Raw genomic sequence first — 17,098 nt, forward strand, 5'->3', positions numbered from 1 at the left:
AGTCAATGTGGAGGCTATATACAGGGGGTTCTGGTACAGAGTCAATGTGGAGACTATATACAGGGGGTTCTGGTACAGAGTCAATGTGGAGGCTATATACAGGGGGTTTTGGTACAGAGTCAATGTGGAGACTATATACAGGGGGTTCTGGTACAGAGTCAATGTGGAGACTATATACAGGGGGTTCTGGTACAGAGTCAATGTGGAGGCTATATACAGGGTGTTACGGTACAGAGTCAATGTGGAGGCTATATACAGGGTGTTACGGTACAATATGAAGGCTATATACAAGGTGTTACGGTACAGAGTCAATGTGGAGGCTATATACAGGGTGTTACGGTACAATATGGAGGCTATATACAAGGTGTTACGGTACAGAGTCAATGTGGAGGCTATATACAAGGGGTACCGGTCAGAGTCAATGTGGAGGCTATATACATGTGTCTGATATGTGTCTGGAAGGAGAGTTTACAGTCTAGCCAGACACCTAGGTACTTATAGAAGTCCACATATTCTAGGTCGGAACCATCCAGGGTGGTGATGCTAGTCGGGCGTGCAGGCAGCGAACGGTTGAAAAGCATGCATTTGGTTTTACTAGCGTTTAAGAGCAGTTGGAGGCCACGGAAGGAGTGTTGTATGGCATTGAAGCTCGTTTGGAGGTCAGATATCACAGTGTCCAAGGACGGGCTGGAAGTATACAGAATGGTGTCGTCTGCGTAGAGGTGGATCAGGGAATCGCCCGCAGCAAGAGCAACATCATTGATATATACAGAGAAAAGAGTCGGCCTGAGAATTGAACCCTGTGGCACCCCCATAGAGACTGCCAGAGGACCGGACATCATGCCCTCCGATTTGACACACTGAACTCTGTCTTCAAAGTAGTTGGTGAACCAGGCAAGGCAGTCATCAGAAAAACCGAGGATACTGAGTCTGCCGATAAGAATATGGTGATTGACAGAGTCGAAAGCCTTGGCAAGGTCGATGAAGACTGCTGCACAGTACTGTCTTTTATCGATGGTGGTTATGATATCGTTTAGTACCTTGAGCGTGGCTGAGGTGCACCCGTGACCGGCTCGGAAACCAGATTGCACAGCGGAGAAGGTACGGTGGGATTCGAGATGGTCAGTGACCTGTTTGTTGACTTGGCTTTCGAAGACCTTAGATAGGCAGGGCAGGATGGATATAGGTCTGTAACAGTTTGGGTCCCGGGTGTCTCCCTCTTTGAAGAGGGGGATGACCGCGGCAGCTTTCCAATCCTTGGGGATCTCAGACGATATGAAAGAGAGGTTGAACAGGCTGGTAATAGGGGTTGCGACAATGGCGGTGGATAGTTTCAGAAATAGAGGGTCCAGATTGTCAAGCCCAGCTGATTTGTACGGGTTCCGGTTTTGCAGCTCTTTCAGAACATCTGCTATCTGGATTTGGGAAAAAAGGAAAGGAAAACCTGGAGAGGCTTGGGCGAGTAACTGCGGGGCGGGGGGGGGTTGGGGGGGGGCGTAGCTGTTGGCCGAGGTTGGAGTAGCCAGGAGGAAGGCATGGCCAGCCGTTGAGAAATGCTTGTTGAAGTTTTCGATAATCATGGATTTATCGGTGGTGACCGTGTTACCTAGCCTCAGTGCAGTGGGCAGCTGGGAGGAGGTGCTCTTGTTCTCCATGGACTTTAGTGTCCCAGAACTTTTTGGAGTTAGAGCTACAGGATGCAAATTTCTGCCTCAAGAAGCTGGCCTTAGTTCTGACTGCGTGTATTGGTTCCTGACTTCCCTGAACAGTTGCATATCGCGGGGACTATTCGATGCTATTGCAGTCCACCACAGGATGTTTTTGTGCTGGTCGAGGGCAGTCAGGTCTGGAGTGAACCAAGGGCTATATCTGTTCTTAGTTCTGCATTTTTTGAACGGAGCATGCTTATCTAAAATGGTGAGGAAGTTACTTTTAAAGAATGACCATAGACAGAGTCAATGTGGAGACTATATACAGGGTGTTACGGTACAGAGTCAATGTGGAGGCTATATACAGGGTGTTATGGTACATAGTCAATGTGGAGACTATACAGGGGGTACCGGTACAGAGTCAATGTGGAGGCTATATACAGGGGGTACCTGTACAGAGTCAATGTGGAGGCTATATACAGGGGGTATCAGTACAGAGTCAATGTGGAGGCTATATACAGGGGGTACCGGTACAGAGTCAATGTGGAGGCTATATACAGGGGGTATCAGTACAGAGTCAATGTGGAGGCTATATACAGGGGGTATCAGTACAGAGTCAATGTGGAGGCTATATACAGGGGGTATCAGTACAGAGTCAATGTGGAGGCTATATACAGGGGGTATCAGTACAGAGTCAATGTGGAGGCTATATACAGGGGGTACCGGTACAGAGTCAATGTGGAGGCTATATACAGGGGGTACCGGTACAGAGTCAATGTGGAGGCTATATACAGGGGGTACCGGTACAGAGTCAATGTGGAGGCTATATACAGGGGGTACTGGTACAGAGTCAATGTGGAGGCTATATACAGGGGGTACTGGTACAGAGTCAATGTGCGGGGGCACCAGTTAGTCAGGGTAATTGAGGAAATATGTACATGGAGGTAGAGTTAAAGTTACTATGCATAGATAATAACAGAGAGTAGCAGCAGTGTAAAAGAGAGGTCTGGGTAGCCCTTTGATGAGCTGTTCAGGAGTCATGGCTTGGTGGTAGAAGCTGAGACTTATCCTAGACTAAAAAGCATTTTCAATAGAGATTGTCCATTGATTAAGCTTTTTAGTCCAGGGATAGACCTTAATCCGTGTCCTGCAAACCTCCCCATAATCTTGGTTGAAGCATTCCTGGCGTTCCACGGTGTAATGCATTACTAATGCTGCCTCCTAGGTCTCGAGGAATTGGGCTGTTTTAAACCATCTTCCATAAATCACTGGACTGACCTTAAAGAAATCCTTTCAAGAATGTGTTCATTTGTTATCATAGTTTACCATCATAGTTTGGGTACCATAAGGAGCTTGCTTCCTGTGCTCATCATCTCAATAGGCCATTCTTTCTTTGCCTTATGATCTGAATATGCAACAGAACCCCATATAAATGAATGCACAGTGACCGGCTGAATCCCAACTGGCATCCTCTTACCTATTTAATGCTCTGTTTTGACCAAGGCCGATAGGGCACTGTTTTGACCAAGGCCGATAGGGCACTGTTTTGACCAAGGCCGATAGGGCACTGTTTTGACCAAGGCCGATAGGGCACTGTTTTGACCAAGGCCGATAGGGTTCTGTTTTGATCAAGGCCCACAGGGCTCTGTTTTGACCAAGGCCCACAGGACTCTGTTTTGACCAAGGCCCACAGGGCTCTGTTTTGACCAAGGCCCACAGGGCTCTGTTTTGACCAAGGCCCACAGGGCTCTGTTTTGACCAAGGCCCACAGGGCTCTGTTTTGACCAAGGCCCACAGGGCTCTGTTTTGACCAAGGCCCACAGGGCTCTGTTTTGACCAAGGCCCACAGGGCTCTGTTTTGACCAAGGCCCACAGGGCTCTGTTTTGACCAAGGCCCACAGGGCTCTGTTTTGACCAAGACCCACAGGGCTCTGTTTTGACCAAGGCCCACAGGGCTCTGTTTTGACCAAGGCCCACAGGGCTCTGTTTTGACCAAGGCCCACAGGGCTCTGTTTTGACCAAGGCCCACAGGGCTCTGTTTTGACCAAGGCCGATAGGGCTCTGTTTTGACCAAGGCCCATAGGGTTCTGTTTTGACCAAGACCCACAGGGCTCTGTTTTGACCAAGGCCCATAGGGCTCTGTTTTGACCAAGGCCCATAGGGCTCTGTTTTGACCAAGGCCCACAGGGCTCTGTTTTGACCAAGGCCCATAGGGCTCTGTTTTGAAAATTGTTGATCGACCAATTGGACAACATATTAAAAAGTGTATTTATCCATATATTGACACATCCTATGTGTTTAAAAAAATCAGCTATATGCCACGAGCTTGTCTGATGCTTTAAGCACAGTGTTTGATTAAGTCATTAAGACACAAATGACTAGAGGGAGCACAGCTGCCTTTTCATCTTCAAAAAGTTGCCTATTACCTCCAATTCCCTCTGTACAATAAAATAAAAAATAATTTTAGTTCACACCACCTCGTTCTCTCTACAGCTCCACCAGTCTGTCTGTCTCCATCACCTCATTCTCTCTACAGCTCCACCAGTCAGTCTGTCTCCATCACCTTGTTCTCTCTACAGCTCCACCAGTCTGTTTGTCTCCATCACCTCGTTCTCTCTACAGCTCCACCAGTCTGTTTGTCTCCATCACCTCGTTCTCTCTACAGCTCCACCAGTCTGTTTGTCTCCATCACCTCGTTCTCTCTACAGCTCCACCAGTCAGTCTGTCTCCATCACCTCGTTCTCTCCAGCTCCACCAGTCTGTCTCATCACCTCATTCTCTCTACAGCTCCACCAGTCTGTCTCCATCACCTTGTTCTCTCTACAGCTCCACCAGTCAGTCTGTCTCCATCACCTTGTTCTCTCTACAGCTCCACCAGTCTGTCTCCATCACCTTGTTCTCTCTACAGCTCCACCAGTCAGTCTGTCTCCATCACCTTGTTCTCTCTACAGCTCCACCAGTCTGTCTCCATCACCTTGTTCTCTCTACAGTTCCACCAGTCAGTCTGTCTCCATCACCTTGTTCTCTCTACAGCTCCACCAGTCTGTCTTCATCACCTCGTTCTCTCTACAGCTCCACCAGTCAGTCTGTCTCCATCACCTTGTTCTCTCTACAGCTCCACCAGTCTGTCTCCATCACCTTGTTCTCTCTACAGCTCCACCAGTCTGTCTCCATCACCTTGTTCTCTCTACAGCTCCACCAGTCAGTCTGTCTCCATCACCTTGTTCTCTCTACAGCTCCACCAGTCTGTCTCCATCACCTTGTTCTCTCTACAGCTCCACCAGTCTGTCTCCATCACCTCGGTTCAAACGGTTCATGTTGTTTCTTTCCTCTAAGCCAACATTGTTTTGGTCTCAAATGCTGTAGACGAGAATGTGTGACAAATGTCCTGTGATTTAACATGGAGACATTGACGTTTTAACCACTGAACTCCTAGATGGGGACTCTTAGATGGGGACTCCTAGATGCTAGATGTGGACTCCTAGATGGGGACCCCTAGATGGGGACTGGTAAATGGTGACTCCTAGATGCTAGATGGGGACTCCTAGATGGGGACTCCTAGATGCTAGATGGGGACTCCTAGATGCTAGATGGGGACTCCTAGATGGGGACTCCTAGATGCTAGATGGGGACTCCTAGATGGGGACTCCTAGATGCTAGATGGGGACTCCTAGATGGGAACTCCTAGATGGGGACTCCTAGATGGGGACCCCTAGATGCTAGATGGGGACCCCTAGATGCTAGATGGGGACTCCTAGATGCTAGATGGGGACTCCTAGATGGGGACTCCTAGATGGGGACTCCTAGATGGGGACTCCTAGATGGGGACTCCTAGATGGTGACTCCTAGATGGGGACTCCTAGATGGGGACTCCTAGATGCTAGATGGGGACTCCTAGATGGGGACTCCTAGATGGGGACTCCTAGATGGGGACTCCTAGATGGGGACTCCTAGATGGGGACTCCTAGATGGGGACTCCTAGATGGGGACTCCTAGATGGGGACACCTAGATGGGGGCTCCTAGATGGGGACTGCTAGATGCTAGATGGGGACTCCTAGATGGGGACTCCTAGATGGGGACTCCTAGATGGGGGCTCCTAGATGCTAGATGGGGACTCCTAGATGGGGACTCCTAGATGGGGACTCCTAGATGGGGACTCCTAGATGGGGACTCCTAGATGGGGACTCCTAGATGGGGACTCCTAGATGGGGGCTAGAGAGTTGAAAGACTTTGTCCTGCTAGGCCTGACTAGCAGCTGTTTGAAATGTTCTACTGACATGGCAGTGTACCTCCTGGGGGGGGGGGGTGCTTATATTTGTCCTGGGTATCATTTGTCAGTCTTTTAACATCAGTGTTTAACTTCGGGTAACACTGTTATTGTCTGTTTAGGAAAGAGCACTTCATGACACAAGCCCAACTCTCACAGCTGGCTGGGCAGGCTACCAGGAAAGTTTTGTCAGTGTTTTCCACCAGCAGCAGTAGCAGCTCCTTTTAAATGAGGTTGTCTTTTAGGGCCTTATATTACAAAACTCTCTCCTCCCCACCACTATTACAATGCTGGTTTGATGTCCTGATACAGTTGTAATACCTAACAACACAGTACAGTCATGTGATCTGTTTTTAGATTACATGTAGAGTACCAGTCATGTGATCTGTTATTAGATTACATGTAGAGTACCAGTCATGTGATCTGTTATTAGCTGTAGAGTGCCAGTCATGTGATCTGTTATTAGCTGTAGAGTGCCAGTCATGTGATCTGTTATTAGCTGTAGAGTGCCAGTCATGTGATCTGTTATTAGCTGTAGAGTGCCAGTCATGTGATCTGTTATTAGCTGTAGAGTACCAGTCATGTGATCTGTTATTAGCTGTAGAGTACCAGTCATGTGATCTGTTATTAGCTGTAGAGTACCCGTCATGTGATCTGTTATTAGCTGTAGAGTGCCAGTCATGTGATCTGTTATTAGCTGTAGAGTACCCGTCATGTGATCTGTTATTAGCTGTAGAGTACCAGTCATGTGATCTGTTATTAGCTGTAGAGTGCCAGTCATGTGATCTGTTATTAGCTGTAGAGTGCCAGTCATGTGATCTGTTATTAGCTGTAGAGTACCAGTCATGTGATCTGTTATTAGCTGTAGAGTACCAGTCATGTGATCTGTTATTAGCTGTAGAGTACCCGTCATGTGATCTGTTATTAGCTGTAGAGTGCCAGTCATGTGATCTGTTATTAGCTGTAGAGTGCCAGTCATGTGATCTGTTATTAGCTGTAGAGTACCAGTCATGTGATCTGTTATTAGCTGTAGAGTGCCAGTCATGTGATCTGTTATTAGCTGTAGAGTACCAGTCATGTGATCTGTTATTAGCTGTAGAGTGCCAGTCATGTGATCTGTTATTAGCTGTAGAGTGCCAGTCATGTGATCTGTTATTAGCTGTAGAGTGCCAGTCATGTGATCTGTTATTAGCTGTAGTGTAGTATGTATGGGTGGTATGTTGGGTGGTATTCTCTGGTTAGAAGTAGTGCACTATTTTGGGTGGTATTCTCTTGTTAGAAGTAGTGCACTATTTTGGGTGGTATTCTCTGGTTAGAAGTAGTGCACTATGTTGGGTGGTATTTAGGACACATACAACTACTTAAGCTGTTTCTATGGTCTTCATGTTTCCTGCTTCTAGGACCAAATTCTGCCCAATGGGACGCCGGTGGAGACATCTAGTCCCTCCTCCTCGTCCTCCCTCCTGAACCGGCTGCAGCTGGATGACGACCTGGATGGAGAAACACGTGACCTCTTCGTCACCGTCGACGACCCGAAGAAACACGTCTCCACCATGGAGACCTACATCACCTACAGAGTGGTCACTAAGGTGGGTAGGGTCCTCTCACATGCTCGCTGTCTCTCAGCTTCATGGAGAGTCAATGTGTCTGTGGAGAAGCTGTCTGTTACCCTCTGGAGGACACGTGATGCTGAAGGACCTCTAATCTGGAAAATACAACCTGTAATGTGGATGGGAAAACACAGACACATCTGCCCCAACCCTTTCAACCATAAAGTTTTTTGTTGCTGTTAGAATTCTGTTTTTATTCTGTCATCAAATCGACCAACTTAGAGGCTGGAGCAACACAATGTTGTCGTCTCTCCCTTCTCGCTCATCCCCCTCTTCACCTCTCCTCACCCCTCTTCACCTCTCCTCACCCCTCGTCACCTCTCCTCACCCCTCGTCACCTCTCCTCACCCCTCTTCACCTCTCCTCACCCCTCTTCACCTCTCCTCACCCCTCTTTATCTCTCCTCACCCCTCTTTACCTCTCCTCACCCCTCTTCACCTCTCCTCACCCCTCTTCACCTCTCCTCACCCCTCTTCACCTCTCCTCTCCTCACCTCTCCATTTCTCCTCACCCCTCTTCACCTCTCCTCACCCCTCTTCACCTCTCCTCACCCCTCTTCACCTCTCCTCACCCCTCTTCACCTCTCTTCACCCCTCCTCACCTCTCCTCAGCCCCCTTTACCCATATTTACCCCTCCTTCCCCCCATTCACCTCTCCTCACCCCTCTTCACCCCTCTTCACCCCTCTTCACCCCTCTTCACCCCTCTTCACCACTCTTCACCCCTCCTCACCTCTCCTCACCCCTCCTCACCTCTCCTTACCTTTCCTCACCTTTCCTCACCTCTCTTCACCCCTCTTCACCCCTCTTCACCCCTCTTCACCCCTCCTCACCCCTCTTTACCTCTCCTCACCTCTCCTCACCTCTCTTCACCCCTCCTCACCTCACCCTTCTCAGAGCCCTCCTCATGTAGAGTATTATTATGGGGTATTCTGTTGTAGTGCTGAATCAGAATGCCCTGTCCCCATGGTAATGGGTTCAGGGTCCATCCGAACAACAGCTTGTCTGTGTCCCAAATGGCATCCTATTCCCTTTTGACCAGGATCCATAGGGAGACCCATATGACTCTGGTCTAAAGTAGTGCACTATATAGGGAATAGGGAGACCCATTGGACTCTGGTCTAAAGTAGTGCACTATATAGGGAATAGGGAGCCCCATAGAACTCTGGTCTAAAGTAGTGCACTATATAGGGAATAGGGAGACCCATAGGACTCTGGTCAAAAGTAGTGCACTATGTAGGGAATGGGGTGCCATCTGGGACGTAGACAGTAATCACAGTCCAGAGGACAGATATGGGACTGGAGTAGATGGACTATATCATGGCAACCGTCCAGTGTTTGTGATAAGGGTCGTAAGCATGGCAGCGTTGGATAACCGCCCTGGTGAAAGAAGCACTCATTATAATCCCTGCCAATGATTGAGGGTTTTAGTTTAGTTGTGTTTACGTTGTCTGAGACTCATTATAAACCCTGCCAATGATTGAGGGTTTTAGTTTAGTTGTGTTTACGGTGCCTGAGAATAAGAACTTGGTCCTTGGCTGATTAGAGGTACCCTGGTTACCCCAAACTGAACGCTGTACCGTGAAGTGAAACCATGGTGAACACATTGACCATTGACCAGAACACATTGACCAGGCCAGAAGGGTCATTCCCAACCAACATAATAGTCGAGCATAATTGGGATTCTAGCCCAGATAGTGTGTCAGTGTTGTCACGATACCAGAATGTTGACTTGGATACCGGGTTTAGTACCAAAATACTGTATACCAAAACAATGCTGATACTGGGTTTAGTAACAAAATACTCGATACCGAAACGATACTCGATACTGAAACGATACTCGATGCGTTATACTGCTGTAATACACACACTTTACTATGCAATACTATAGTAATACTGTATACTGCTGTAATATACACACTTTACTATACAATACTATAGTAATACTGTATACTGCTGTAATATACACACTTTACTATACAATACTATAGTAATACTGTATACTGCTGTAATATACACACTTTACTATACAATACTATAGTAATACTGTATACTGCTGTAATACACACACTTTACTATGCAATACTATAGTAATACTGTATACTGCTGTAATATACACACTTTACTATACAATACTATAGTAATACTGTATACTGCTGTAATATACACACTTTACTATACAATACTATAGTAATACTGTATACTGCTGTAATACACACACTTTACTATGCAATACTATAGTAATACTGTATACTGCTGTAATACACACACTTTACTATGTAATACTGTACACTGCCGTAGGGGTGGGGCGGGGGAGTGTGATGATAGTGAGGTGATTACTAAGTCATGCATTAACCAAGGGTCCACTCTGTATGCTGAGCTGGAGGAAACAGATGGTGGAACATGTGGAACCATGCATTAACCAAGGGTCCACTCTGTACGCTGAGCTGGAGGAAACACAGATGGTGGAACCAGTTGCATTACATGAATAGTTTTGGGGTTTTTGAGTCCTCCGGTCAGATTTATCCCCCGATTTATAGGACTTTCATAGCTTGGTGGTCCCAGACATAGAAGTAGTTGGTTTTACAACACAACAGATGGTCAGTTCTAAAATAGAAATACAAATCAGGTTTGGGAATTACAGAGGACCTCACCGTACCATATTATAACCATACTGAGAGACCTCACCATACTATAACCATACTGAGAGACCTCACCATACTATAACCATACTGAGAGGCCTCACCATTCCATACTATAACCATACTGAGAGACCTCACCATACTATAACCATACTGAGAGGCCTCACCATTCCATACTATAACCATACTGAGAGACCTCACCATACTATAACCATACTGAGAGGCCTCACCATTTCATACTATAACCATACTGAGAGACCTCACCATACTATAACCATACTGAGAGGCCTCACCATTCCATACTATAACCATACTGAGAGACCTCACCATACTATAACCATACTGAGAGGCCTCACCATTCCATACTATAACCATACTGAGAGGCCTCACCATTCCATACTATAACCATACTGAGAGACCTCACCATACTATAACCATACTGAGAGACCTCACCATACTATAACCATACTGAGAGGCCTCACCATTCCATATTATCACCATACCATATTATCACCATACTGAGGACCTCACCATACCATTTTATCACCATACCATATTATCACCATTCCATATTATCACCATTCCATATTATCACCATTCCATATTATCACCATACCATATTATCACCATACTGAGAGACCTCACCATACCATATTATCACCATTCCATATTATCACCATACCATATTATCACCATACTGAACATCTAGCCGCTCGAGAGCACCCTTACCTGCCGATCTATAAATTATGTCTCCGTAATCTAGCATGGGTAGGATGGTCATCTGAATCAGGGTTAGTCTCTAACCAAGTCTAGATTTAACTTTAGCCTGCAGCTTTGATATGTGCTGAGAGAAGGACCTCACCATACCATTTTATCACCATACCATTTTATCACCATACCATTTTATCACCATACCATTTTATCACCATACCATTTTATCACCATACCATTTTATCACCATACCATTTTATCACCATACCATATTATCACCATTCCATATTATCACCATTCCATATTATCACCATTCCATATTATCACCATACCATATTATCACCATACTGAGACTTCACCATACCATATTATCAACATACCATATTATCACCATACTGAGAGACCTCACCATACCATATTACCACCATACCATATTACCACCATACCATATTATCACCATACTGAGACCTCACCATACCATTTATCACCATACCATATTATCAACATTCCATATTATCACCATACTGATGGACCCCACCATACCATATTACCACCATACCATTAGTATTGAACCACCAAATCAAATCAAATCACCATGTCATTATCATTAGTAGGCTTAGTATAGGAGCCTTGTAGAACCACCATGTCATTATCATTAGTAGACTTAGTATAGGAGCCTTGTAGAACCACCATGGAGCTGTAGGCCTTAGAGCACATCCTGTTTAGTGTTAATACTGTAACTTAGAGGCCTACATTTCACTACTTATTGAAATGTACTTTATCTATCAATCATTTATTTGTTCAAGTCATCAAACAGCATTCAAGTCATTCATGGAGTGAAATGCAATCAGGCATTTTAGTTTTAAAATACCAAAGGGACCATTGAATAATTAGTGTAAACAATAAACAGGCCTAAACCGTTCCATTTAGTGACGGTCTTGGTTGTAATAAATGTTTTATAAAAAAAAAACAGACTCTCTGGTACGCTTGTCATCTATTTAGTGTTGTTTACATTGTTCCAAATGGTCAGAAAAACAATATTGTAATCTAACAGCAAACATAATATGGACGCGGCGCTTGCTTCTTACCTTCTTTTTCTTGATCTCCAGTATTTTCCACAACACATTTATTCCACACGCCAGACTTCCCCTTTACCTCCTGGGCAACCAGTAAACATTCCCCAGTTTCGAGTTTATTTATCAGGTCCTCTGCATCCATCTTGCTGTCACGCGTGTTATGGTGTTCAGAGTTTGTTAGAACCAATTTATTGATGTGATTATGATATACTGTATAGGTCAGGCCCTATTGATGCATACACGTGTCACGCAAAGAGAGCAAGGGTTGAGGGAATGGGGAATGTTTTTCCTAAACAAATGAGGGATATCGGAAACAGATCTTTTCATACAGAAGTGGCTGTCATTATGTATCAGCTTCAGCAACAAGGACAGCGCTATAAACACTGTTGATGTTCTGTGGTTGTAGCTGCAGCAGGGAGGAGAGAGAGACGATGGGTTCTAGTCACACCGTCACAGGGAGGAGAGAGAGACATGGGTTCTAGTCACAGGGAGGAGAGAGAGACAATGGGTTCTAGTCACAGGGAGGAGAGAGAGACAATGGGTTCTAGTCACAGTCACAGGGAGGACAGAGAGACAATGGGTTCTAGTCACAGGGAGGAGAGCGAGACAATGGGTTCTAGTCACAGGGAGGAGAGAGAGAAAATGGGTTCTAGTCACACAGTCACAGGGAGGAGAGAGAGACAATGGGTTCTAGTCACACAGTCACAGGGAGGAGAGAGAGACGATGGGTTTTAGTCACAGGGAGAAGAGAGAGACAATGGGTTCTAGTCACAGGGAGGAGAGAGACAATGGGTTCTAGTCACAGTCACAGGGAGAAGAGAGAGACAATGGGTTCTAGTCACAGGGAGGAGAGAGAGACAATGGGTTCTAGTCACAGGGAGGAGAGAGAGACAATGGGTTCTAGTCACAGTCACAGGGAGAAGAGAGAGACAATGGGTTCTAGTCACAGGGAGGAGAGAGAGACAATGGGTTCTAGTCACAGGGAGGAGAGAGAGACAATGGGTTCTAGTCACAGGGAGGAGAGAGAGACAATGGGTTCTAGTCACAGGGAGGAGAGAGCGACAATGGGTTCTAGTCACAGGGAGGAGAGAGCGACAATGGGTTCTAGTCACAGGGAGGAGAGAGAGATACTTTTTTTTAGTCGGGGACAGTCCTACGGTATTCTTGGATTTCAGTGCGGCCTTTCTGGTCCAGTTCGGATTTGGTTTAGGACATATTTAACCGATCAATAGTTTTGTGTCCCTTGGTGAACAACTCAATACATATCAAATGGTCCGTTACTGTTCAGTTTGGTATATATGTTACCCCTTGACATCGTTATCACAAAGCACAGATTTCCACTGCTAGGCAGATGATACACAACTTTACATCTCTGTGTCACCAGAGGATTTTAGATCCACGGATAAATTATTAGACTGTATTAGTGATTTTAAATAGTTGGTTGGCTCAACTTCCAACAGCTAAATCAAGACAATACCGAGGTACTTATTGTTAGAGCCAAAGCACAGGGAGAGAATCTCGACGCACATGTTAATTAATGGGCAATAAAGATAAAACACCAGGTAAAAAACCTAGTTGTTATTTTAGATTCTGAACTCCATTTTGAATCACACTTTAGGAATGTGACCAAAATAGCTTTTTACCACCTGAGGAACATTGCCACGGTGCAGCTGTTTCTCTCTCAGGCTGATACAGAGAGACTGATCCATGCTTTTATTACAAGCAGGCTTGTTGGCTTTGGGGATGACCAATGAGATGTAGCGCGTGCTACGGGTGGGTGTTGTTATCGTGACCAGTGAGCTGAGAAGGCCGGGCTTTATCTAGCAGAGACGTTTTGATGACTTGGAGCCAGTTGGTCTCGCGACGAATATGTAGCAGGGCCAGCCGACGAGAGCATACAGGTCGCTGTGGTGGGTGGTATGAGGTGATTTGGTAACAAAACAGATGGCACTGTGATAGACTGAATCCAGTTTATAGTTGCGGTGAGTCCCTGTCCCAGATAGGCACTGTGATAGACTGAATCCAGTTTATAGTTGCGGTGAGTCCCTGTCCTAGATCCCCCAGATAGCCACTGTGATAGACTGAATCCAGTTTATAGTTGCGGTGAGTCCCTGTCCTAGATCCCCCAGATAGGCACTGTGATAGACTGAATCCAGTTTATAGTTGCGGTGAGTCCCTGTCCTAGATCCCCCAGATAGGCACTGTGATAGACTGAATCCAGTTTATAGTTGCGGTGAGTCCCTGTCCTAGATCCCCCAGATAGGCACTGTGATAGACTGAATCCAGTTTATAGTTGCGGTGAGTCCCTGTCCTAGATCCCCCAGATAGGCACTGTGATAGACTGAATCCAGTTTATAGTTGCGGTGAGTCCTTGTCCTACATCCCCCAGATAGGCACTGTGATAAACTGGATTCAGTCTATAGTTGCGGTGAGTCCCTGTCCTACATCCCCCAGATAGGCACTGTGATAGACTGAATCCAGTTTATAGTTGTGTGAGAAACTCGTCAAGCGGTCAGGCAAGTGAAAACTTTAATCTCGTCTCTCAATTAAAAAAAAAACTGTGTCAATACTCCTTGATAATCAGCGCACTTCTGTATGTTGTAAAAGCGTTACATGGTCACTTCCCATATCATTGCATAGTGCAGAAAATACACGAGAGTTCAGGGACTTGCTTTAACAAAGTTAACCATTTTCACTGAAGTGTCCAAAATGTATTTCAATCTGTCAGGCGTTCCCTTGGCAGCAAGAGCCTCTCGGTGGATGCTGCAGTGTACCCAAGAGCCTCTAGGTGGATGCTGCAGTGTACCCAAGAGCCTCTAGGTGGATGCTGCAGTGTACCCAAGAGCCTCTAGGTGGATGCTGCAGTGTACCCAAGAGCCTCTAGGTGGATGCTGCAGTGTACCCAAGAGCCTCTAGGTGGATGCTGCAGTGTACCCAAGAGCCTCTAGGTGGATGCTGCAGTGACCCAAGAGCCTCTAGGTGGATGCTGCAGTGACCCAAGAGCCTCTCGGTGGATGCTGCAGTGACCCAAGTGGCGTCGGGAGCAACTGCTTGCACGCGTGTTACCCCTCCACTATGTCTCCCTGTCATGGCTTTTGCTCCATCAGTACAGATACCAACGTGAGCAGCAGCTACGTTTACGGCCCGTTAGTGGAATTCCCACGAGAGAGTAACGGTTCATGTGATTGGATGTTAATTATTTTACCGCCTGTATTTGACATTGTGTTGTTATTTATTTCGCTGAACACTAGATGGTTTCATTGTATGTTTGGCAGTGAAACGAGGCTGAGAGAAAAAAGCCTAACCCAAAAATGGAAAATATAAATGGACTGTTTGAAAATGTGAAGTTTAAAAAATACAGGTTTTATATACATATATATATATATAGTATTTTTTTGAAAATGTGAATCCCATTTTTATTTGGCGTACCCCCGATGGCATTGTGTGTAGCCCAGTTTGGGAATACCTGCTCCAGACTGGTGGAGTTTGACCTACCACAGTACTCTGAGGCTAGGTAACACAGTGTAACCCTCCATGTCTCTCTCTCTCTCTCTCCAGACAACGCGGGTGGAGTTTGACCTACCACAGTACTCTGAGGCTAGGTAACACAGTGTAACCCTCCATGTCTCTCTCTCTCTCTCTCCAGACAACGCGGGTGGAGTTTGACCTACCAGAGTACACCGTGAGGAGACGCTACCAGGACTTTGATTGGCTCAGGACCAAGTTGGAGGATAGTCAGCCTACACATCTCATACCAGTAGGTAACCCTTAACCCCTGACCCTAGACTACACATCTCATACCAGTAGGTAACCCTTAACCCTTAACCCCTGACTACACATCTCATACCAGTAGGTAACCCTTAACCCCTGACCCTAGACTACACATCTTATACCAGTAGGTAACCCCTGACCCTAGACTACACATCTTATACCAGTAGGTAACCCCTGACCCTAGACTACACATCTTATACCAGTAGGTAACCCTTAACCCCTGACCCTAGACTACACATCTCATACCAGTAGGTAACCCTTAACCCCTGACCCTAGACTACACATCTTATACCAGTAGGTAACCCTTAACCCCTGACCCTAGACTACACATCTTATACCAGTAGGTAACCCTTAACCCCTGACCCTAGACTACACATCTCATACCAGTAGGTAACCCTTAACCCCTGACCCTAGACTACACATCTTATACCAGTAGGTAACCCTTAACCCCTGACCCTAGACTACACATCCCATACCAGTAGGTAACCCTTAGGTACTAGTTTAACTGGTTGGATCTGAACCCTGGTTTCTCGCTCAGAAATTCCCTCTTTGGCCGACGGCAACACAGATTTTTGACACTCTTACGCAATTAAATGTCAGTTTCAAATTAGGGCTTTATTGGCATCGGAAACATATGTCAACATTGTCAAAGAAAATGAACTAGATAATAAACAGAAGTGAAATAAACAATAAAAATTAACAGTAAACTTTACACTCAAAATAATAAAATGTCATATTATATTTATATACAGTGTTATAATGATGTGCAAATGCTTTAAGTACAAAAGGAAAAATAAATAAGCATAAATATGGGTTGTATTTACAATGGTGTTTGTTCTTCACTTGGTTGCCCTTTTCTTGTGGCAACAGGTCACACATCTTGCTGCTGTGATGTCACACTGTGGTATTTCACCCAGTAGATATGGGAGTTTATCAAAATTGAATTTGTGGGTCTGTGTAATCTGAGGGAAATATGTGTCTCTAATATGGTCATACATTTTGCAGGAGGTTAGCAAGTGCAGCTCAGTTTCCACCTCATTTTGTGGGCAGTGTGCTCATAGCCTGTCTTCTCTTGAGAGCCAGGTCTGCCTACGACAGCCTTTCTCAGTAGCAAGGCTATGCTCACAGGTCTGGCTGAATCTGTGCAGAAGATCTAGGTGCTGCTGTAGGCCCTCCTTGGTTTGGGACAGAAGCACCAGATCATCAGCAAACAGTAGACATTTGACTTCAGATTCTAGTAGGATGAGGCCGGGTGCTGCAGACTGTTCTAGTGCCCGCGCCAATTCGTTGATATTTATGTTGAAGAGGGTGGGGCTTAAGCTGCATCCCTGTCTCACCCCACGGCCCTGTGGGAAGAAATGTGTGTTTTTATA

General features: G+C 45.8%; 1 protein-coding gene across 1 annotated transcript in view; it reads left to right on the forward strand.

The window, feature by feature from the left end:
- Positions 1-17,098, forward strand: part of LOC109880306 (sorting nexin-30) — a 47,053-nt gene that overhangs the window by 2,499 nt on the left and 27,456 nt on the right. Inside the window, exons 2-3 of the mRNA XM_031802955.1 lie at positions 7,318-7,506; positions 15,601-15,711. Of these exons, the coding sequence (XP_031658815.1) occupies positions 7,318-7,506; positions 15,601-15,711 (300 nt within the window). The remainder of the gene's footprint in view (positions 1-7,317; positions 7,507-15,600; positions 15,712-17,098) is intronic.

This window comes from Oncorhynchus kisutch, linkage group LG23 (genome assembly GCF_002021735.2).
Source record: "Oncorhynchus kisutch isolate 150728-3 linkage group LG23, Okis_V2, whole genome shotgun sequence".
Classification (NCBI taxonomy): Eukaryota; Metazoa; Chordata; class Actinopteri; order Salmoniformes; family Salmonidae; genus Oncorhynchus; species Oncorhynchus kisutch.